At 41.2% G+C, this 20,176-nt stretch overlaps 10 protein-coding genes across 12 annotated transcripts; 5 read left to right on the forward strand and 5 right to left on the reverse strand.

The window, feature by feature from the left end:
- Positions 1 to 102: 102 nt before the first annotated feature.
- Positions 103 to 2,447, reverse strand: LOC108053961 (synaptic vesicle 2-related protein). Of its 2 annotated transcripts, XM_017136697.1 has the most exons (10): positions 2,392 to 2,407; positions 2,217 to 2,330; positions 1,912 to 2,031; positions 1,590 to 1,846; positions 1,401 to 1,525; positions 1,277 to 1,340; positions 1,089 to 1,214; positions 964 to 1,035; positions 516 to 910; positions 103 to 451 (listed from the first exon to the last, which is right to left on the reverse strand). In XM_017136697.1, exons 3-10 carry the CDS (start codon positions 2,021 to 2,023, stop codon positions 166 to 168), a joined length of 1,437 nt encoding a protein of 478 aa, XP_016992186.1. In that variant the 5' UTR covers positions 2,024 to 2,031; positions 2,217 to 2,330; positions 2,392 to 2,407; the 3' UTR covers positions 103 to 165. The 2 variants fall into 2 exon arrangements, with proteins under 2 accessions (XP_016992186.1, XP_016992185.1); XM_017136696.1 differs by having other exon boundaries at positions 2,217 to 2,447.
- Positions 2,448 to 2,646: 199 nt separating this feature from the next.
- On the forward strand, positions 2,647 to 5,236 carry LOC108053980 (radial spoke head protein 6 homolog A). The gene is made up of 4 exons (XM_017136722.1): positions 2,647 to 3,068; positions 3,233 to 3,425; positions 3,480 to 4,398; positions 4,452 to 5,236. Exons 1-4 carry the CDS (start codon positions 2,749 to 2,751, stop codon positions 5,159 to 5,161), a joined length of 2,142 nt encoding a protein of 713 aa, XP_016992211.1. The 5' UTR covers positions 2,647 to 2,748; the 3' UTR covers positions 5,162 to 5,236.
- Positions 5,235 to 7,460, reverse strand: LOC108053983. Of its 2 annotated transcripts, XM_044458474.1 has the most exons (8): positions 7,094 to 7,460; positions 6,736 to 6,904; positions 6,366 to 6,682; positions 6,115 to 6,300; positions 5,924 to 6,055; positions 5,736 to 5,861; positions 5,600 to 5,679; positions 5,235 to 5,532 (listed from the first exon to the last, which is right to left on the reverse strand). In XM_044458474.1, the coding sequence occupies exons 1-8, from the start codon at positions 7,289 to 7,291 to the stop codon at positions 5,526 to 5,528; spliced, it is 1,215 nt and encodes a 404-aa protein (XP_044314409.1). In that variant the 5' UTR covers positions 7,292 to 7,460; the 3' UTR covers positions 5,235 to 5,525. The 2 variants fall into 2 exon arrangements, with proteins under 2 accessions (XP_044314409.1, XP_044314436.1); XM_044458501.1 differs by having other exon boundaries at positions 5,235 to 5,679; positions 7,094 to 7,459.
- Positions 7,461 to 7,685: 225 nt separating this feature from the next.
- Positions 7,686 to 9,277, forward strand: LOC108053981 (xyloside xylosyltransferase 1). Its single transcript, XM_017136723.1, has one exon. It carries the CDS (start codon positions 7,877 to 7,879, stop codon positions 9,248 to 9,250), a length of 1,374 nt encoding a protein of 457 aa, XP_016992212.1. The 5' UTR covers positions 7,686 to 7,876; the 3' UTR covers positions 9,251 to 9,277.
- A 442-nt stretch (positions 9,278 to 9,719) lies between these two features.
- On the forward strand, positions 9,720 to 11,458 carry LOC108053960 (adenylate kinase). The gene is made up of 4 exons (XM_017136695.2): positions 9,720 to 9,925; positions 10,466 to 10,702; positions 10,766 to 10,933; positions 10,996 to 11,458. Exons 1-4 carry the CDS (start codon positions 9,824 to 9,826, stop codon positions 11,209 to 11,211), a joined length of 723 nt encoding a protein of 240 aa, XP_016992184.2. The 5' UTR covers positions 9,720 to 9,823; the 3' UTR covers positions 11,212 to 11,458.
- A 629-nt stretch (positions 11,459 to 12,087) lies between these two features.
- Positions 12,088 to 13,077, forward strand: LOC108053974 (ejaculatory bulb-specific protein 3). The gene is made up of 2 exons (XM_017136714.1): positions 12,088 to 12,205; positions 12,556 to 13,077. The coding sequence occupies exon 2, from the start codon at positions 12,567 to 12,569 to the stop codon at positions 12,945 to 12,947; it is 381 nt and encodes a 126-aa protein (XP_016992203.1). The 5' UTR covers positions 12,088 to 12,205; positions 12,556 to 12,566; the 3' UTR covers positions 12,948 to 13,077.
- A 426-nt stretch (positions 13,078 to 13,503) lies between these two features.
- On the reverse strand, positions 13,504 to 14,716 carry LOC108053976 (probable protein BRICK1-B). The gene is made up of 2 exons (XM_017136718.1): positions 14,540 to 14,716; positions 13,504 to 13,690 (listed from the first exon to the last, which is right to left on the reverse strand). Exons 1-2 carry the CDS (start codon positions 14,658 to 14,660, stop codon positions 13,581 to 13,583), a joined length of 231 nt encoding a protein of 76 aa, XP_016992207.1. The 5' UTR covers positions 14,661 to 14,716; the 3' UTR covers positions 13,504 to 13,580.
- Positions 14,717 to 15,246: 530 nt separating this feature from the next.
- Positions 15,247 to 16,477, forward strand: LOC108053973. The gene has a single exon (XM_017136713.1). The coding sequence runs from the start codon at positions 15,325 to 15,327 to the stop codon at positions 16,408 to 16,410; it is 1,086 nt and encodes a 361-aa protein (XP_016992202.1). The 5' UTR covers positions 15,247 to 15,324; the 3' UTR covers positions 16,411 to 16,477.
- Positions 16,478 to 16,556: 79 nt separating this feature from the next.
- LOC108053975 (allergen Tha p 1) lies at positions 16,557 to 17,141 on the reverse strand. The gene is made up of 2 exons (XM_017136717.2): positions 16,910 to 17,141; positions 16,557 to 16,759 (listed from the first exon to the last, which is right to left on the reverse strand). The coding sequence occupies exons 1-2, from the start codon at positions 17,103 to 17,105 to the stop codon at positions 16,617 to 16,619; spliced, it is 339 nt and encodes a 112-aa protein (XP_016992206.1). The 5' UTR covers positions 17,106 to 17,141; the 3' UTR covers positions 16,557 to 16,616.
- Positions 17,142 to 17,491: 350 nt separating this feature from the next.
- LOC108053984 (LIM domain-binding protein 2) lies at positions 17,492 to 19,906 on the reverse strand. The gene is made up of 2 exons (XM_017136726.2): positions 19,801 to 19,906; positions 17,492 to 19,546 (listed from the first exon to the last, which is right to left on the reverse strand). The coding sequence occupies exon 2, from the start codon at positions 19,509 to 19,511 to the stop codon at positions 17,778 to 17,780; it is 1,734 nt and encodes a 577-aa protein (XP_016992215.1). The 5' UTR covers positions 19,512 to 19,546; positions 19,801 to 19,906; the 3' UTR covers positions 17,492 to 17,777.
- Positions 19,907 to 20,176: the final 270 nt, after the last annotated feature.

The raw sequence follows: 20,176 nt of genomic DNA on the forward strand, positions 1-20,176 counted from the left end.
CGAACATCTTATTTTAGTTTTCACCACCAGCAAACAATTGAATTCTAGAATAGCATCTGCCATTACTAGTCCACAACAGACGAAGCCTAAAACTAGGCAAACTTATTTAGTTCAAGTTTTTAATAATAATAATAGTTTGTTGTAATAATAATTGCACATAATAATCTAATGATAGCCAACATTTTCTCGGGGAAGAAAAGCACAGGCAATGGAAGCCAGTAAGCCAACGAACGCATAGGTGGACATAGCTTGGACTTTGGATGAATCCATCAAAACTTGCGCCACAAAAGGAGTTAGCATGGCTCCCAGTCTGGCCAACACGGAACATCCCGAAACTCCCACAGATCTCAGGGCGGCAGGGTATATTTCCGGGGTGTACACATAAATAGCTTGGAAAATCCCAGATATCGTTCCTCGGGCAATGAAAAGAGTTACGGATGTTGAAAAGCGACTAGAATTAGAAGAATCATAGTAAAATGTAGTTCTATTTATAACTCTGGTTTGATTTCTCCTACCTTGTTACCGACATCAACACCAAAGTGCAGAATACAAGAACTAGATATTGCAGAACAATGGTTTTCTTCTTGCCAAATAGCTTGATCACCTTGATTGTAATTAGTATACCAGGAAATTCCGACAAGGTAATCCACAGCAGGTCCATAAAATCGGACGTCATAAAGGTAACGCACTCATTTGGGTTATTCTCCTTGTTTCTGGCCACCAAAAGCTCAGTTGTGACCAGCACCAATCCGTAATAACAGAAGGCCGAGGCCAGCCAAATGAACCACAACAATATAGTAGTGCGATATAGATTCGAACTGAGGAGAGATCTGAAGCTCTCTGTAGTACTCGGTTCATCATCGGCCATCAAGCGACCCATCAGCATATGTCGTTTGTTATTGTGAGCTATCTAAAATCGAAGATTCTACAATGATGTATATACTTTGTATTCTTATTATTCACCTGTTCCAGAACCTTGATGGCCTTGTCATTATGCCCATTGTATGAGTAATAGCGCGCTGATTCGCTGAGCCACTGAATTTGATGTAAGCTGTCATTAAACTAAAGTAACAAATAATTCTCCTTACCGGTGAAAGAAGTGTGAAAATTAATAAGGGGGTTGCTGAAAGAGCCAAAAGTCCACGCCATCCATAGTAAGGATAGATAACGAGGGCCAAAACAACTTCAAAGCAAGCGCCCAAGGCCCAGAAACACTGAAAGAAATACAGAATTCCATCAAAAAGAGTCGTATAAAAAAATACAAAGAAGTACTCACATCCATTAGTACCACGCACTTTCCCTTGTGTTTCGTAGGCAAAAACTCCGCATATAAGGTGACCCTTATGGGTAAAAGGAAAGTTTAACAGGTGCAATATTTGTAAGCCAATGGAATTACTCACGATTGTGGAACGCAGCCAATTGCAAAACCAACTAGACCTCTGAGGGTTAAAAGCCAAGCATAGCTGGGAGCCACTGAACTTAGTATACTGTATAAGACTAATAATACTCCAAATAAAGTGAGGGCCTGAAAATCAAATATAGTATATTAGATACTAGATTCGTTTATCATTGAAACTGATAATTCCTACCGACTTTCGCCCATATCTGTTGCTGAGTTGTGTCCAAAAACTGGAACTCAGCATCATGCCCAAAAACACAATGGTTGTGACCGAGGCCTGTTGGAATTTTGTGACATTCCACTCGCAGAACAAAGCTGGGCCGAGGATACTCAGGATGGCCATTTCCATGGAGTCGGACATCCAGCAGAGACCCACCAGAAGCGACAACTTGACGTGAAACCATCCGAAACCGAAGGCATTGATCGCCTGCTGAACAGTGTAAGTGTCTGTGGAAAAAAGAAATTCTTTTAGACACGCAGAAATGTGTGAAATGCTTTCTGTAGATACTCACCATCCGGATTTATAGATACAGTCTTTAGCTCTAAGGTTGATGAGTGTGCCTCCCTTTGGGCGAAATTTGCCGCCGAAGGAAGAGCAGAAGTCTCGTTATTTAGATAATACATTTCGCGATCTAGAAACACTTAAGAAAGTTACTTGGTGCCGCAAAGACCATTGAACTGCCCCTCCCCAATAAGCGTTTTAAACGATCTATCTAAATATTCACTTCTTAAAAGCTATACTAGGTAATAAAAATAAAAATTTTTGATATTCCTTTTTTAATTTAATTTTAGTGCTAAATATTACAACTTTATTTACCTTTTTCAAAACTTAAATAAAGTTATTTCCCAATCTATGATTGTGATTTATGTCTTCGAATGTAAATACACAGAATTAGCGCCATTTGTCTTAAACATCACCGGATATATTATTCTATAATTAATATACAAAATTAAAAACAAGTACGTTTTTAGATTTAGAGACAAATAACAACTTTCTTAGGCACTTTCTTTTTGCAAATAAGAAACTAAGAATCAGATGTAACGTAAACAACACGCATACACATATGAGGAACTCTCATATACCTTGTAAAAGGTAACGACTGAAGACTCCCAACAAAACTGGTCGATCGATAACGATAGTAAGCGCTCGGAATGAAAATAAATTGAAAATTCAAATTCTTTGTTTTCCAAATTGTATGTAGAATTTAAATAATAAAATAACTAAATAGGCTTAATTTCCGTTTGAGTAGATTGTCAAATATTTACACCTACAATTATTAAGTTCTACCAAGCCAACAAAAACACATGTTTTTAACGTTTACCAGTCAGAGTTCCACTATAATATTAAGATGGACAAAGATTCTTGCCAAAATTTCTCATTAGACTCTACGTCCAGTTCGCAGTTTGCTCTTCCGCCAGTCTGCAATCCCAAAAGGAAGAAACCGGAAAAAGAGGAAACTGAAAAGTCCGCCGAGGAAACCTCTCCACACTGTTCCAACGTGATAACATCGTCATCCACATCCTCGACGACCACCATATCCATAGGCGTATTTGATTCGCAATGCAATCTGCATAATGCACCTGTTCCCGAGGCCCCAAATATTGGCTATGAATTGAGCGTGGCCAAGTCAATTTTGCAGAAATATAGCACACTCAGTGGCGACAACCTGTAAGTACTATTTAAAAGGGTATAAAAACAAGGTTCGTACATCTGATTTCATAAGTAATTTAATACCAAGAGAAAAACAGTTGACAAAATCCTCATTACCTTAGATTCTTTCTTTAGAATTATTAGCCTTATTAATTGCAAAACTATAATTACCATCTCAACAGATTTGATCACTTGAGTGATATTATAAAACGAGTGATTGACGAGCGTCCCCCCAATGTTATAGATTTCTTTGAGGAATTTAGCCGGAATGTTCGCGAACAAAAGTTCCATTTGCCAGAACGATTTCCTCCCAGCGGAGTTTTCGAGGAAGTTCGCACCTTTCGGGTGGCCAAGCGGATTCTCCAATCCATGAAGGTAATTTAAAACATAGCCCTTTGTGAATGTTGAACCATCTTGTCTCTCTAATAGCTGCCTTATATTATCGAAGGCGAGGATTTGTTGGGCGAAGATATGTCCGGTGAAGATCCAAGGACAAACGAAGAGCTGCGCATTGTTATTGACGATTCCATGCGATACTTTGTCACTTTTAACGAACGTGTGCAGCAATTGCAGTTTTATTGGACACAATGTGGATTTAGTATCAGCAACGATGATATATTTCAGTTGGCCAGCGCCATGAATCGTCTCCAGACCCATCCCTCGATAATGCAGTGCAGATTTTGGGGCTGCATCAATGGACTAAAAGCTTCCTATTATATAGTTGAAGCCACACTGACCCGTGAGGAAGTGGGCTCCCGTTTGGTCATGATGGAGGAGGAGATGAGGGAAAAGCAAATACCCTTTAAGATGCGAAAGGACAGGGAGGATAAGCCCTTACCGCCTCACATTGGGCCGGAACTCACGCCGGGAATCTATGGTTGGGAGGAGTATCCGGCCGAAGAACTGGAGAAAATGAGACCGAAGGCGGTACCCGTTCCCCTTGTTGAGGAAATAGAGTTTTACGACATTCCACCGGAGTTAGTTGGCCTAGGGTCCAATAGGTACTCCTACTTCGTAGTGAATTCGCTCTTCGACGATTGGATCGAGTTGCCCATTGTGACTCCACGGCAGATGGTAGTGTCCCGCCAGATCAAGAAGTTCCTAACCGGCGATCTGGAAGCGGATGTAATCTCTTACCCCTGTTTTCCCGGCAAAGAGAAGCATTACCTTCGAACCTTAATAGGTCGCATCACTGCCAGTACTTATATAGCACCTGTGGGTTACTACAGGCGGATGACCAAGAAGGAGAAACGCATGTTCGAGGGCGAGGAGGACGATGAAGGCGAGGAAGAGGAGGAGGAAGAAGAGGAGGAGGAGCTTAACGAAGGCGAGGAGGAGCAAATAGAAGGTATGTCTAGAAAACTTTAAAAACTTTTCTTGTTTCCATGATTCAATTCCCAGATAACGACGTAATGCTTTTGAAGAATGAGAAATACGAAGCAGAACCATTGGGATCTCTGGCCACTCCGGTGGCTTGGGTTCATGTAAGGTCGAACATCCTTAACATCCAGGGACGAGTGGTTTGGTACGACGAGGAGAAGGCCCGTAAGGAAAGGGAAAAGGCCCTCGCCCTCTACTTGAAAATGCAAATGATGGCCGAGATGGAGGAGGAGCAGGAGGAGGAGGAAGAGGAGGAGGAGGGCGAGGAGGAGGGCGAAGAGGAAGGTATGATCGAGGGCTTTAATCAGCCGGAAATAGGTCCAAGTATTTTGTCCTCCTGCGCCAACGATATGAACGCCGAAGTACCGGTTCCCTGGTTAGTCCGCTTGACCAGCAAGTATACAAACCAGAAGGAGCGAATGCTTCTCATGCAATCAAACATCTGGCCGGGGGCGTTCACCTTCATCTTCGAGAAGACCTGCGAATCTATATACTTGGGCTGGGGCCACAAGTACTACGCCCGCAACATTCCCTTCAAGCATTTGCCCATGGTGCAGGAGGAGTTTCCCCACCATGCCGAGGACTTTATCGAGGCCAGTGATCCAACTGTTGAGGAGGAGGAAGCCTACAAGGCTTGGCTCCTAAGAAAACAGCAAAAGGATGCCTATGTGGCAGAAGACATCGAAGATTACGATGATGACGAGTTCGACGATCAGTACGATGATGACTAGTTATAGCCTGTTAATGTTTAAATTTACCTTTGTGTTCTGCAATAAAAAGACTTAGCAATCAGCAAATACAGAATACTTTGTGAGCTTTAGTTTGATTTTATTAAATTGAAATAAAATACATATCGTGTATCTAAAGTGAATAATATTGGACTTACATTTTACTTCACTCCCTTATGTACAGTTACTCTTTCTAAAACGGACTTTAAAAGTAAACTTAACTGAAATCACACGTGCACTTCGTCATCCTATATTTCGTCATTAAGTTAAATAGCTCTTTGAACCATATGTACATTGCAGCTTTCGTGTGTTAAATGTAATTTAGTTATCGTTGGCTGTGACTTTGACACATGGAACCCATGAAGTCTTAATGGCTAAATACGGAATCGAACAAATTTGGTAATACAACGGGCATCTCTAAAAAAAAATGCAACAGCTTACAGCTTCATAGATTCTTGTAGCTTTACTGTGGCATTTGCAGACGGCTTTATAAATTCCTGCTTAGCGGCATTTGCTTCAGGCTGCAATTAAAGATGTAAAGTTAATAAAAATTTAAAATTGTTACTTTAAAATATACCTTGGGGATTACTGAGCTATCTTCACTAATGGGAGGTTTTGTATTACCCATGCTCTTAATGCAAAAGTTTTTTAGCTGATCCAATGAAGCAGCCAGCAAGCTATTCTTACTGTTTGTTACCGTTATCTGGGAACAATAAATATTCATTAATCTTAAGATTCTAGCCACAGGAAGCACACTTGACTTACCTCTTTTTCTATTTTATCTATAGACTCATCGAAGCTGGTTACTTTCTGTTTATATTCTGGCCAACTGTTACTTATTGTTGCCACATGGGACGTAATGTTTTCCGATCGATCCAACAGGTCGTCTATTTTTGTCTGAAAATAATAAACAAATAGAATAAGTACTGATAACAAACACTTTGGCAGCAGATTACCTTATGCATAGATATTTCCTCGCTGAGCATTTTCGTTGTTTGACTTAGGGTATTATTCACATCCTTAAGATCGTTGGCCAATAGTTTAAAGGAATTAAGAGTGGTTTTGTTGAGAGCAGCAATGTCTTCCGATAAATTTGCTGGCAAAGCGTTGGCTTGAAGCGTTGGTAATTGAGAGAGATTAACCTGAAAAGGTATCGTATTCGTAAATTAGTTTGTAATTCAATAAAAAGATAGCTAGATAAACATACCTTTAAAGCTTCTGTTTCGGCCTGCAGAGTTTTCTGAACCTCGGTGTACTTATTATAGTGTTCCTTGATGGCCTCTATATCGGTAGCCACGGCTTCTATCTTGGCCCCAAAGTCGGCCACCAACTTCTCATCCTTGCCGTGGTTTCTTTGGGCGGCCACTGTCGCCTCCAAATTGCTAAAGTTATTGCGTAGACTCTCCATAGTTTTTTGCATATCATTTATTTCCGTAATGACGGCCGTTTGATTCTTCAGCAGGTAAGACGAAGTCTCGTGCCATCTTTGCAGGGTGTCCGGAAAGTTTTTGCTCATGGCAGACACTGAAATATTACATAATTAATATACTGTAAGCAGTAGACCTTTTATTACATACCCTCCTCGATCTTCTGACGATAATCAGTTAATTGCTGGCGTAGATCAAAATACAGCCAATACAAAATTGCCACAATTAAAATCCCAATAATTCCCAACAAAAGGGGGCCGCACATGCGGAAGTAGGCAATTTTTCGATGACTACGGCGACTAGAACCAGCGACATTCGTCTGAAAAAAACGCAATATTATTGTAAAATCAAAATTTTTTTTTCTTTGTTCGATGAATATATGGGATGGGCAAATTAAACGTATCTTTAAGAACTCATGAGCTGGAAAGTTGATTACGGCAGGTTCAGATACATAGATACAAACACAGCCAACCTTCTACTTAATATAGAAGTGTAGTAAATACCATACCCATGCGTAATCCTCAGGGTCATCGGTCGAGACCGAGAGCAGTTTGTCCTGGGAATGTGTGGCTCCGCCAGGGATTCTCCGGTTGGCTCTCTTGGACGAGGACGTCTGGGACTGGGCTATCAGGGCGTCCAGCTCCCGACGTTTCTTCATTTTCTTTCCAGCCCGCAGGGGCACTTCAATGCGATGATGGCAGTCCATTGCTTCGCTATTAAAAACGCTCGTCTCCAGTGGAATTCTTGAAAGTCCGTGGTCGAAGGCTCTAACTTTTACATTTTCTTAGTGCGTAAGTCCAGTAGCTTTGTAACTCTGGAACAACCATAACATGTACTTATACTGATAAAAAAATTACTTCTGCGCATGATTTATATTTATAGTGATTAAGATTAAGATACTTCTATCGGTAGTTATCGATAAATACATTTAAATTCTTTTTGAAAACAATATTCGTTTTTAACATAAGTTTTACTTTTGAAATCACCAGTTCTAGGAGAACACATAACTCCCAAAGTCTGAAAGTACTAGAATATTTTAACCTAAAAACGCCCCCAAGCATCGATAAGTTCGGTAAATTTTGGGGTTCTCATAACGGTCTCACTGCCCCAAAACGACTTGCATTGATTTTTACGCTGTGCTTGCTTTATCGATCTAGTTTAATTAAGTTTTAAGTCAGTCCGAAATGTTTTGTGCGCTTCTACTTGTCTGCTCAGAGTTTCCGTTTAGTGTGTTCTAACAAAGGATCTTGTATTCGTTCGTTGATGTAAATGCATTGTAACTGATTTCAAAATGGCCAAGAACAGCTTTAAAACTTTAATCAGTCAGAAACATAAAACGTTTCCGGCGGACCTCAATATGTACGGAATGAAGTGCAAATCGCAACTATTGGAGGATCAGGAGAACGTGACCCTGATCATTAATCGTCGGAACTCAATTCGCCAGAAGCCGAAAAGTTGGACATGGACCCTGCTGCGATGCAGGTGGCAAAAGAAGCTAGTTTTGTTGCTAATATTTATTTGTGTGTGCGTTCTAATCGTTTTCGCCAATACGCATCTCTTGGTTCGCGGCAATATCCTGTCGGCATTCCTTTCCAGTCGGCTTAATAAACTTTCGCATGCGGAGAAACAGGAGGCAGCAAGATACCCAGATACCCAGGCCACGACCCCGGTAGTTCCTCCGGTTTTGAGGCCAACACACTACCTGCTGAACTATTCCTCCTCCCAGCTGGAGCTGGGCTCCCACTTGAATGGTTTCTCCTCGGACTACAACATATTCGTTATATACACCAGAGAAAACTATCATCTTAACTTGAAGTTCGATCTGTTCGCCCACAGTTTGTTGAAGCACACCAGTGCCCAGTTGCATTTGCATGTGATTACGGACAGCGAAAGTCAGACTTCTGTGCTGGAGATACTGCAGCGACAGATTCGGAGATTCCGGAGGACGGTGTTGTACACCATTTACGATGTTAAGGTCTGCTCCAGCATAATACAAGATATAGCTGCCAAGTTGTCCCCGTTCTTTAGCTCAACCCCGAACTCGTACTATAGCGACTCCCTGTTTTTCCTCTCCCTTGGCCTGCACAGAATAGCCGATAGAAGCTTAAACAGAGCCATTCTGCTTGATTGTGATATAGTCTTCCGATCGGATGTCCGACTGCTGTTCAACGAGTTTGATCACTTTCTGCCGCACCAGCTTTACGGATTGGCGCCGGAACTGACGCCCGTTTATCGCCATATCCTTTATCGCTACCGTGTACGGTATCCTAAGACCAGTTTTGGCAATCCGTACTATCCGATGAACAACGAACAGCAACATAGTCATATCCATCACGGTTATCCTGGCCTGAATTCTGGGGTGGTCCTGCTGCTGCTCAACCGCATAAGGAACTCAAAGGCCTACTTGGAGAAGCTGACCCATTCGGAGGTGAACACTCTGGTCGCCAAATACTCCTTCAAGGGTCATCTCGGTGATCAGGACTTTTTCACACTCCTGGGATACGAATATCCCAACTTGATCTACAGACTGGACTGCATTTGGAACAGGCAGCTGTGCACCTGGTGGAAGGATCACGGCTATAGCGACATTTTCGATGCATATTTCCGGTGCGAGGGCAATATTAAAATGTACCATGGCAACTGTAATACGCGTATTCCAGAATAAATAAAATTGTTATAGTAATATTAAAAATATCCCTTTTGCGATGGCTTTATTTAAATTTTTGTAAGCCAACGGTAATCAGAATATTGAAAATGGGTAACTCAGAAAAGATTATTTGTGGGAAACAATAAAACTGGTATCTTTTTAAGAGATAGTGGAACTGATATATATTTTTACTATTTTCAAAAATTGAAATATTGACCTTTTATATTTATTGACCTTTAATTTTGTTTATAGGTTGACACATTTAAATTAAAATACATACGTATGTGAAAGTTTTCGGTGAGCTGGGCTTAGGTTTTTATTCAAATTAATCAAAAAATATTTGTTAAATAGTCAATATATATTGTATCTATTAATTTTTTTAAAAAGATACAAACAATATAAACGTTGTGCAATTGTTATCGATAGGCAAGAAGCAACGGAGTGGGAACACGCCGATTTCGTGGTCAAAACGGTATAGGGTGTTTCGTGCAGCCGATTTCTCCTTCTTGTTTCTTATCTTTAACCTTCATTTTTGGCTCCGTTGGGCTATGAATTAGTGGCCAAAAATCAGTCGAGCATAAATAGTAAACGATGGCGCCGAATGCAGCTGTACCAGTGGAGCGATATGAGTCCCAAAACATCGGAATCAACGCCATTCTTCTGGGGCCGCCGGGTTCCGGCAAGGGAACGCAGGTGGGTCCAAAGTTACATAATGTGTGTTTTTAGTGACATGGACGCTATATAGTCTATAAATAAATATGTACAACGTGTTCAAATGCGCGGGACCGTGTTTTTAAATAAGAAAGAATCAAGTCAATTTTCAATGAAATTAATAAACTGGTTAACTTATGTATATAATGGTATACACATGAAGTTTTGTATCTACATACAGGGGTGGTCAAAAGTATTTGCACAAATCACACGTACTTACTCATAAGAAATGTGCAAATACTTTTGACCACCTCTGTATACGGGTATATATGCATAAAGAAATTACTTGACCCTGAATCAAATTAAATGATTGGCGAAAAGAAACGAATTAAATGAGGGCACCTTAAGGCAATCAAGTGGGTATTATGCAGCCCAGCTATAAAAAGCCTACTAGAACTTTCTTAGCCACAAAAAGAATGCATCTTATCTAGCGGCTAGATAACCTTTGTGATATGAGCGGTCCTAAATTGATTAAATTGAAACTGAAACTTATCAATGTTTTTAATTATGTCCATTTTATAGGCTCCGCTGCTAAAGGAGAAGTTCTGCGTCTGCCATTTATCAACTGGCGACATGCTGCGGGCGGAGATTTCATCTGGTTCCAAGCTGGGAGCTGAACTAAAGAAGGTCATGGATGCCGGCAAGCTGGTCTCTGATGATCTGGTGGTGGACATGATCGACTCCAACCTGGATAAGCCGGAGTGCAAGAACGGTTTCCTCCTGGACGGATTCCCCAGGACTGTCGTTCAAGCTGAGAAGGTAGTTCTATTAAAATGTCTCCTTATTTACCCTGATTTAACCTATTCCACGCGTATTTTCCAGCTCGACACACTGCTGGACAAGAGGAAAGCAAATTTGGATGCTGTCATTGAGTTTGCCATCGACGACAGTCTGTTGGTAAGGCGAATCACTGGCCGTTTGATTCACCAGGCCAGTGGGCGATCCTATCACGATGAGTTCGCCCCTCCCAAAAAGCCCATGACCGATGATGTTAGTATCTGTATAGGGTATTCGAAAAGAACTCAAAATTACAGATTTTATATAATCCATAGGTAACCGGAGAACCTCTAATCCGACGCAGCGATGACAACGCTGAGGCTTTAAAGAAGCGACTAGAATCATATCACAAGCAGACGAGGCCCCTGGTCGATTACTACGGCCTGCGAGGACTGCACTTCAAGGTTGACGCCGCCAAGAAGTCCAGCGACGTCTTCTCCACCATCGAAACTATATTCCAACGCAAACGTCCTGCTCAGATTCAATTATGATTTGTTCCTGCGCAATGATCGAGTACTACTAACTGCCTCCTGACAATTTACTTTTGAGACACACACACACAACTTTTAAGCCTAAAGTTAAAGTTGCATCTAGGCATCCTAAATAGACAAAATTACCATTACTCAAGAAGGTGTACAGGTCGACTACTTTCCTTGTACAGATTTCTAAAATGTATAAGTGTTTGTTACTTTTTACATTTCACTATTTGTAACTACAATAAAACTTAACAAAAAACAATTATATTTTATGCAAAATCTTTAGTATAACCTAATGTTTGGGTATAATGATTTACGGATACTTTAAAAAACCAATAACGACAAATTAAGAGTTACCTGTAGACAACATTTAATTGTTTTCCGGTGGGACTATACTGTACTTAGCTTCTGGAATATAGTGGGCTTGACTGACTCACATTTGAATTGAGGATTAATGGAAAGATTCTAATTGTTCCGGGAACTATTAAAGTGATCACTTAAGAGCAAATACTGAAGGGTCATTTTGCACACACCTCTAGTAAAAAAAATGAGAAATCGCTAATGGGAATCGTTAATGAGATCGTTAAATTTGAATAAGAAATAAATTTTTACTATGTTTGCCCGTAAATGGTTGTTGCGAATCCCTCGCAGACCAGCAATCGATCGCCATTTAGTACACAGACGTCACCTGTCTAACATTAATGTCAAATTAAGTATGTATAACTATCCCATATATATTATATAAATTTATAACGACGATTGACTAATCACTGGGTTGACTTTTCAGCAATAGCGATTTACGCTTCAAAGTCTAAAGTGTGTGCAATCCTATATGGATACGAACTCAGCCCGAATACAGGCTTACAATGCGATGTGTGTATTACACTTGAAGTTCAATCGCAAGTTTGCCCAGGTATAAAAGCCAACTTCATAGAAATATTTCTCAGTTAGTTCCAGCAGCTGCATTGCTACACATCTACTTCGAGTCGTTTTTAAGTCGAGCTCCATTGTAAGACCATCGTTCATATGTTTTGGTGCTGATCGAATTGGCTATCCAAACATATTCATAGGCAAATGAGTCGTACAACCAGTTTTATCGTGTGTAAACAGTGACATCTTTTTTGAGTCAATAAATGTGTTTCAGATACGCATACAAAGTGGCGTTTGCCATGCATTAATTTGCATAAATATCTAATAGACACATTTTGCAAATGCAGTAGCTAGTAAAAATATTTCCATTGACATAGTCTATTAAAATCCCCGAATAAAAAACTGGTTAACGATCAAGAGACCCACTAATGAATCTATTCCAAAAAATTGATGATTAATGATGAATGTTTTTACCCACTTTACCTATAGCAAACCTCAAAATGAAGATGCTATTTGCGCTTTTCGTCCTTGGACTCGTCCTAGTCGCCGCTGAGGATAAGTACACCACCAAGTACGACAACATCGATGTGGACGAGATCCTGAAGTCGGACCGCTTGTTTGGCAATTACTTCAAGTGCCTGGTGGACACTGGAAAGTGCACTCCGGAAGGTCGGGAGCTGAAGAAGTCCCTGCCGGATGCCTTGAAGACGGAGTGCAGCAAGTGCAGTGAGAAGCAGCGTCAGAACACCGACAAGGTCATCCGCTATATCATCGACAATAAGCCGGAGGAGTGGAAGCAGCTGCAGGCCAAGTTCGATCCCGAGGACATCTATATCAAGCGCTATCGCGCCACTGCCGCTGAGTCCGGAATCAAGGTGTAACTCCCTATTCCGTCCCGAAAAACCCGGAAACAATTTGTTATATGCATTGTTAATTAGGTCTATGTACATCTGTTCATCAAAATTATTTTTACGATCGTGCGCCGAATAAAGAGATTTGTTTTGTACTCCACGCTTATGGAATAGTTCTCGAATGGGGTTTTTTTTTAAGTGACAGAAAGCATATCAATCAATTTGTTAAAAGCGACAATTTAGCCCAGTCTCGAATTAACTTGATGATGACTACTATAAAAACAATTAAACTCTTAACAACTCAGTCACAAGATTACGTCTAGACCTTAATTTACGGGTTCTATTCCGCAAGCTAATTTGCATTAGCATTACAAATAAAGGCAGCAACGACTAGTTGGCAAAAATATCGCGTGTTCGTCTTGCTTCAGAGTTATTACTTATATTATTCTTGAAGGGGGCAATGAAACGAATCCAATGGCCGGCAAATAACTCAACCATGAATTACCGTCCTTCAAAGAGCAAACAATGTACTACAAATTATTAATGTCACGGCAAATTCACATCGTAAACAAAAGAAAGAATTAAATATTATATCAGTATTTTTTAATTATCTTATAAATGTACAAAGCTTAGATTAAAATTGAGGGCAGAACTCTAGTGCTTTTACGTTAATGTTTCCCCCTGGGCGACACACGCCTCCAAATAGTCAATGCGCCGCTCAAGGATCGTTAGTTTTTCATTTAGAACCGCTAGACGGGAGCGACAGGACATATCTGAAAGGAGGACAAAGTTAAGTTAGTTGAGCTATGATAGCAGAATCAAAATTGGTAAAAATATATGATAGTAAAGATATGGTATCTCAGAATATCAAATATTTTATAGTTTACTTAAGTGAGTGCGAAAAATAGATGGTTTTATGGTATCTAATGAAATAAAATATGAGAAGAACTAAATAAAAATATATATAATATAACTAGTATATTACAAAATGAAGGTTTATTTTTAGTGAAGTTAATTAATTATTTCAGCTTGTAAAAATTACTTGGTATACCCTTTTTTCAGGAAATATTAAATGTGGATCAGAAGATTGTAGTGCAGAAAAGAAGATCATATAAAATATATATGTTATTCCTGCTCTCCATAACTAGTTAATTCAGACATGTATCATACCATTTAAAAAACTTATTAAAAAACTACTGACATAAAATATTTATTTTTTTTTTTATTTACTTATCTGTTCATAGGAACAGTAACCATTGATCTGTATTTGCATGACTTGCCGAATTCAACATCCGTTTATTTATTATTTATCACAGTACCAAGTTATTCATAAAGGAACAGATAACATTTACTTAATTTTAATGAGTAATCCGGATAAAGATAAACACCGACTGCCTTGAGGCCTACTTTTTATACACACTTCTCCAGTATATGTACATAATATCCAAAAGTTGTGTTTGTTTTTTATTGACTTACAATTAGAGTAAATAAAGTCAATGGCAAATGTATGTGATTTGTTAGCAATAATATTCATTCGTTCATAAATAAAAGTGCGAACAAACACACTAACACATATGTACGTATATATACGAATAAATGTGGGTGCGACAGCCTTTACTTACCGAAAGAGTTCAGAAAGTCTGTAATTCGCTTTATGCTGGCAGTTATTACTTCAATGTATTCCCTGTTTGCCCAGTCCTGATGGATTTGCTTTTGAATCGCCTCTCTGTGAGCCCCACTCATTTTTATTTATTAAAATGTTTACTAGTAATTCTGGGTTGGACGTTACAGTGTGACCAGAAATCTCAAACAAATATACTGACCGGCTCTCAAAAATATACTTTGTAAACTATTCTTATTTTATATACCTTATATATCTAGGGCATTCCTTAAATGTTCGTCAGCTGTTTAATAAATCGTTTTTAAACAGAGTTGCTCATCTTTTTTTTTTATGAAATATCAATATCTGATATCACTAGAACGCAGCATGACTTATTTACTATGAAAATTTACTATATTTTTACTTGTTCAAAATATACTTTTAGTTTTGCACAGCGACTTAAAACGAAATTTTATACTAAAAAGGTGCAATTCAAAAGAAGAAATTTACTTTCGTTCGTTCTTAAACTGCAATTTTTTTTATAGATTTTGTTTTTAAAGTTTTGCAATATTAATAATTTTACATAAAATATATTCTATTTTACAAAAGCTCGGCATTGAAATAAATAAAATTAGCAACTGGTATTAGCTAGGTATACTGAAATTCAGCCGTGTAGTACAGCCCCAGGCCATTTTATGTTTCCACTCCGTTCGTTCCAACCATAGAACGATAGTTATTGATGCCACACACATGGATACAAACATACACTAGGGGCCGTGGACTACAGTTTTCATTTAGTAAACAAAAATGGACTTTATAGACGATTTCATAGAGGAATATAAATGCAATCCGTGCCTGTGGAAAGCGGACTCGGCGGACTTCAGGAACCGCAGTCGGCGGCAGGAGGCCTATGCGAAACTGATAGAAGTCGCCACCAAGCATGGAGAAATGTACAATGTAGAGCGAACAAAGCAAAAGATAAACAATCTACGGTGTGCATTTCGTCATCAGTTAAGGAAATACAACGAAGTCAAGAAAAAGGGTGAAAAATACGAACCCTATTGCCCAAAACGACGTTACTTTGAGTCCCTGATGTTCCTAAAGGACGAGGAGATCCCGGACAAGAAGTGCAAGCGCGAGCAGGCGGGATGTTTGGATAGCGCGGTGCAGCTAGTGCAACCAGAGAATTGCGACGAGTTCTCCGATGCCGAGAGTCTTCCCAAGCCCCCGAAAACGTCGGCAGACACAAGCAAACTGTCACCCAACAACAGCGCCAACGAATTCTGTGCCAATATCTTCGAGGAGGCCGCTGCTGACCCCGTTATCAGTATTAAGACAGTCAATGTCAATGCAAACAATCATGCTGGTGGCGCCACCATCAAGGAGGTCGAAATCGTAGTCCCTGCTAACAATAGACTGTTGTCCGGCCGCAGAAAATCCGTTCCCGACTCGATTAAGTCCCCTTCCGGCGACTCCGAATCGCCTTGCAAACGCATAATGGCCCAAAACCAGACAAAATCGAACCACAATCAGATCCAGAAACCCAATCACATAATCCGGAAACGATCTTCCTCTGTCTCCTCGCAGGTTTCGGAGGATAACGAACCGCCGGCCGGGAAATTCCGGGCAGACATTTCTACCATTGACTTTGAGCGACTCTTTTCCTTGGCTTTAAAAAGTGCGGACAGTCAGCTGGACGACCACTTCTCGAATTTCGGGAAAATCATCGCCCACAAACTGCGCTCAATGGACGGCACCCAGGCTATATATGCAGAGAAGATTATCGCCGATGTTCTTTATCAGGGTCAGATGAAAATGCTGTCTACGCTAAGTATACACCAGTTTTTGGGCGTCGACAATGCAACAGTTTTTCTAGAGAGTCATAGTAAATGATGGCCCCTTTAAAGACGTACTTTTAGATTTTATGTAAGAATAAGGTGTAAAATACATTCATGTGTTTAAATCTGTGTTATTTCATTAGTAGCTGGGCGGTTTCCCTTTCAATACCCTAACCCCTAAAAAAAAAACCAAATGCCGAGGATGATGTCGAGACTAATTTATTATATTCGATGCATGAGAAGAACATTAAATTGCCATATTTAGGCACTATCGTACTTTCTTAGAAGCATTGCCCAAACGTCCGGGTATCTAGTTTGTAAAAATGTGGTCAACTTTTGCGCCTTTTGAGCCTGTTGTGGGGAGCAGTTCCTGCATTTTCTGGTAATAACTTCTGGCAGGGCAGCTGTAAGTAAATAAAAATGATTAATTTCAAGTTTGGGCAGTTTTTAAAGATGGTGATCAATTAAAATTTTGAAACGACTAAGTTCTTTGCCAAGGCAATGCCATTTCTTAATATTAAATGCAATATCAAATAGGTTGCCTTTTTTAATACCTTTGAGTTGTAGCCCCAGTTGGTCGCATTCACTTTTTCCCAGTATGCACATAATTTGGCGGCTGACCACAACCTGGTTGTTCAGTAGCTTGTTTATGTTTCTCTCATCTGCGTGGACACTCGATGAAATTAGAATGATTAAGAAAAGAAAATTAAGGACCAAAGAAAGCACTCGGTTTTTATTTAGAAATATCATATCTCCTTCTTGAACGCGTGACTGAATATGGAGCAGAAACTGTGTATCTGTATCTGTAGATATAGATATTCGTGCATGCGCAAAGGAGCTTGACTTGATAAAATCATGGGTAGGGTTGGTATGGAATCGGTAAATAATGCGATAATAATCCCAGCGAAATAGGGAGCTATGTCATCTCATGAGATGTTTGTGGTGGACTTATATCCCATGCAAATACTCTACCTTGTTGCGATACCCATAAAAATATAGATAAACTTTACTGTTGTTTTTGTCAATTTCATTAATTTCGCATATTAACAGGCAATCCATGATTAACAGCAAAACCCTAGAAAAAACCCATAAAGTAAGACAGCACCTGCTGTTCCATATAATGACATGTAAATAAATAGCTTTCAATGTTTTTTTTGCGTTGTGCTTAAAAGTTATGTTTTACTAAAACAACACATTAAGTACTTTGCAAGGCAGTCAAAGACAGAACAGAAATATCCTACGCTACAATTATATAATAGATAGTGTGTAGAATAGACGACTTAAAGTACAATTATATAGATTTAATATGTATGTATGTCTTATATACATTTCCTAAAACTTGAAAGCTTTATTTAAATATTTTTACATGCAAGTATGAAAATACATTTGACAATATAGCGAAATATTATGTTTTATTAATTTCTATTGCGATACAATGGGGCTCTTTTTGTCTATGTCAGATATATTCGCGTTGTTCTGCGGGGCAGCCCCGTTCCCAGGGCTGGCCGGGATGGCTCCCGCCCGGTCGATACTCCACGGATTTGAGCCGGAGATGGGCGAGTCCGCATGCCCGAAGCCGGTGTGATTATCGTGCTCCACGGCATTGGTTCCGTCGTATTGCGTGTTTTCCAGCCGTGTGATCAGCCGTTCGTCTTCCTCGCCGAACTCGCCGCCCATTAGCGTAGGTTCGCCAACCACCATCACGTCCTGAGAGGACAGGGAGAAACTGGGGCCGGAGGGGGAGCGCTTCTGGTTCGTCACGGGCGGCGTGTTCGAATTGTTGCCGCCGCCCGAATTGGAGCCCTTCCGTTTGCGCCGCTTGTTGGGCGGCCGCTGCGGATCCTTCTTGCCGGGCGGGGCCACCATGCGCTGCCACTTCTGAAACAGTGTGGTCTTTAGGCAGTCGCGCGGACTTAGAGCGTACGCCTTGTGCCGCGACATCAGCTCCTGCATCGGTTCGAGAATGACGCACAGGCGCAGATAGTTGAGGGTGGAGTTGGTGATGCCAGCCCGTGTGATGTTCTTGGTGATTTGATCTAGCAGCATCGGATCGGGCGGCAAACTGGTGCCGATTACGGACCTTGGAATGAGCTCGCGGTGTCCCTTGATGGTCATGTGCCACGACTTTATGCGCATGTAGTCGTCATACATAAACTCCAAGATCAGTCTTGCATCGGCGCACACCTTTGTGAAAAAGGGCTTGCCGTGCTGCGTGATCACCGTGCACTGGTCGCAGTCCAGCGTAATGGACGTGTTGTGGAACGACTCCTTGGCGTGTTTCAGCTGGAAGTACAGATCCGAAACGCCGCCCTCGTATATGCTGCGGAAGAAGCGCGGGATGAGCGTGCGTCCGATGGTGTACCGCTTCGGTCCGTCCTCAAGGCAGAACAGTATGGTCAGCCGGGCGTCGTCCTCGAAGAACTCCGTGGTAAATGAGTCCCACCAGCAGTTGTCGCTCTCCTCGTTGCGCTGCTGCAGCCGCTTGTTCAGCTCGAAGACTCGATGCTCCGTGTGACTAAAGTAGGAATTGTGCCGCCTGAAGCCCTGATCGATGCGCTCCATCTGCTGCGGGCCGCCCATCATGGGGTGATTGCCTCCGTGGCCAAATGGTGACGCCGGTGGCATTGGATTGAACTGCCCGCCAACGCCGAAGACCGTGGGCGATGAGAAGTGCCCGGCCTGGCCGCTGTTGAACGGTGTGCCCGAGCTGGCCGGCCGGCTAAACTGTCCCAGTCCAGAGGATGGAGAGCCAAAAGGTCCGCCAACCGGGCCGTTGAAGTTGCCCGCCGTCGCCGACTGCGGATAGTTGCCGGGAATGTTCTGCGCACCAACAGGTCCGGGTGTCGATGAGCCCGAGGGAGCAGGTGAGGAGGTATACTGAGGTGTGTTCGAGCCAGGCTGGTTGGAATTCTGGAACACGATGGACTGGTTGCCGGCTGGCGAGGATTGGCCGGCGGGCGGATAGGGATTGCCGCCCGAGTTGTACGGCAGGCCGCCCTGCGCAAAGCCACTCTGGTTGCTCCCGTCCGGATTCAGGGCCGCCGAATTGGACGCGGGCAGCATAGATCCGCCCTCGGAAACCGCCTTCCAGCTGCCATCGTCAATGTTCGCTTGAGAAGTCATCGTATTGCCAGTGTTTAAACCCCTACGATTCATGCCTGTGGTCAGTTGTATCGGGCATTCGCATCGGCCTGTAATCCCAGAGAGAAATGCATTAGATTCTGCACATTATTTCGGCAATTTCTGTTTCAGTTCGGTATATTTATATGGTGGCACTGTGCGTATGTGTATGCACTTGACTTGTCTATATGTCCCACTGCATTTACAAAATATGTGTGTACACACACACACTTTTCACGGCCCATTCACACTTCAAAATGGAAAACGATGCAGAGAGCCGGATAATTCGCAATTAATTGCGGGCAGGTAGCTTCCGTATACGCACCTTTGCAAAAGGCATACAATTTTTTAATTCTTAAAGCACAAACACATATAAATGTATCTACAATTTAAGAAAACTGATTGGCCTCCACCGATAGTTTTGCCATCGCTTTCCAAATAGCCAATTTCGATAGATATGGTAGCAAGCGTTGAAAATGTTGCTTGTGGAACAGTTGGGGAGAAACACGAATGTTTGGCTAATCCAAGAGCGAGAGTTTAAATTATTATTAAATTTAAATTCATACCATAAATAACAAAAAAAAATTCAATTTTAGTTATTGTAAGCTATTTATAATAAGTTTTAAATAATAAACTGTCAACATAATTTAACTGAACGAAAGGTCTGACCTTAGCTTTTCACGTTATGAATTTATTTCTGT

Source organism: Drosophila rhopaloa, unplaced genomic scaffold (genome assembly GCF_018152115.1).
Source record: "Drosophila rhopaloa isolate 14029-0021.01 unplaced genomic scaffold, ASM1815211v1 contig_115, whole genome shotgun sequence".
Lineage (NCBI taxonomy): Eukaryota > Metazoa > Arthropoda > Insecta > Diptera > Drosophilidae > Drosophila > Drosophila rhopaloa.

What these genes read in the sequence shown, in the direction of transcription:
- LOC108053980 (XM_017136722.1), top strand. Translation starts at nt 2,749, where the DNA reads ATGGACAAAGATTCTTGCCAAAATTTCTCATTAGACTCTACGTCCAGT. An exon ending in GGATTCTCCAATCCATGAAG is followed by an intron (nt 3,426 to 3,479) that starts GTAATTTAAAAC and finishes TCTCTCTAATAG; the next exon opens with CTGCCTTATATTATCGAAGG. An exon ending in CGAGGAGGAGCAAATAGAAG is followed by an intron (nt 4,399 to 4,451) that starts GTATGTCTAGAA and finishes TTCAATTCCCAG; the next exon opens with ATAACGACGTAATGCTTTTG.
- LOC108053984 (XM_017136726.2), bottom strand. Translation starts at nt 19,511, where the DNA reads ATGAATCGTAGGGGTTTAAACACTGGCAATACGATGACTTCTCAAGCG.
- LOC108053981 (XM_017136723.1), top strand. Translation starts at nt 7,877, where the DNA reads ATGGCCAAGAACAGCTTTAAAACTTTAATCAGTCAGAAACATAAAACG.
- LOC108053961 (XM_017136696.1), bottom strand. Translation starts at nt 2,023, where the DNA reads ATGTATTATCTAAATAACGAGACTTCTGCTCTTCCTTCGGCGGCAAAT. An exon ending in ATTGGCTGCGTTCCACAATC is followed by an intron (nt 1,341 to 1,400) that starts GTGAGTAATTCC and finishes TTTACCCATAAG; the next exon opens with GGTCACCTTATATGCGGAGT. An exon ending in TTTTCACACTTCTTTCACCG is followed by an intron (nt 1,036 to 1,088) that starts GTAAGGAGAATT and finishes CATCAAATTCAG; the next exon opens with TGGCTCAGCGAATCAGCGCG.
- LOC108053960 (XM_017136695.2), top strand. Translation starts at nt 9,824, where the DNA reads ATGGCGCCGAATGCAGCTGTACCAGTGGAGCGATATGAGTCCCAAAAC. An exon ending in GTTCCGGCAAGGGAACGCAG is followed by an intron (nt 9,926 to 10,465) that starts GTGGGTCCAAAG and finishes TCCATTTTATAG; the next exon opens with GCTCCGCTGCTAAAGGAGAA. An exon ending in AAAAGCCCATGACCGATGAT is followed by an intron (nt 10,934 to 10,995) that starts GTTAGTATCTGT and finishes TATAATCCATAG; the next exon opens with GTAACCGGAGAACCTCTAAT.
- LOC108053983 (XM_044458474.1), bottom strand. Translation starts at nt 7,291, where the DNA reads ATGGACTGCCATCATCGCATTGAAGTGCCCCTGCGGGCTGGAAAGAAA. An exon ending in TAGATAAAATAGAAAAAGAG is followed by an intron (nt 5,862 to 5,923) that starts GTAAGTCAAGTG and finishes TATTGTTCCCAG; the next exon opens with ATAACGGTAACAAACAGTAA. An exon ending in ATAGCTCAGTAATCCCCAAG is followed by an intron (nt 5,680 to 5,735) that starts GTATATTTTAAA and finishes CTTTAATTGCAG; the next exon opens with CCTGAAGCAAATGCCGCTAA.
- LOC108053974 (XM_017136714.1), top strand. Translation starts at nt 12,567, where the DNA reads ATGAAGATGCTATTTGCGCTTTTCGTCCTTGGACTCGTCCTAGTCGCC.
- LOC108053975 (XM_017136717.2), bottom strand. Translation starts at nt 17,105, where the DNA reads ATGATATTTCTAAATAAAAACCGAGTGCTTTCTTTGGTCCTTAATTTT. An exon ending in ACTGGGGCTACAACTCAAAG is followed by an intron (nt 16,760 to 16,909) that starts GTATTAAAAAAG and finishes ATTTACTTACAG; the next exon opens with CTGCCCTGCCAGAAGTTATT.
- LOC108053973 (XM_017136713.1), top strand. Translation starts at nt 15,325, where the DNA reads ATGGACTTTATAGACGATTTCATAGAGGAATATAAATGCAATCCGTGC.
- LOC108053976 (XM_017136718.1), bottom strand. Translation starts at nt 14,660, where the DNA reads ATGAGTGGGGCTCACAGAGAGGCGATTCAAAAGCAAATCCATCAGGAC. An exon ending in AGACTTTCTGAACTCTTTCG is followed by an intron (nt 13,691 to 14,539) that starts GTAAGTAAAGGC and finishes TCCTCCTTTCAG; the next exon opens with ATATGTCCTGTCGCTCCCGT.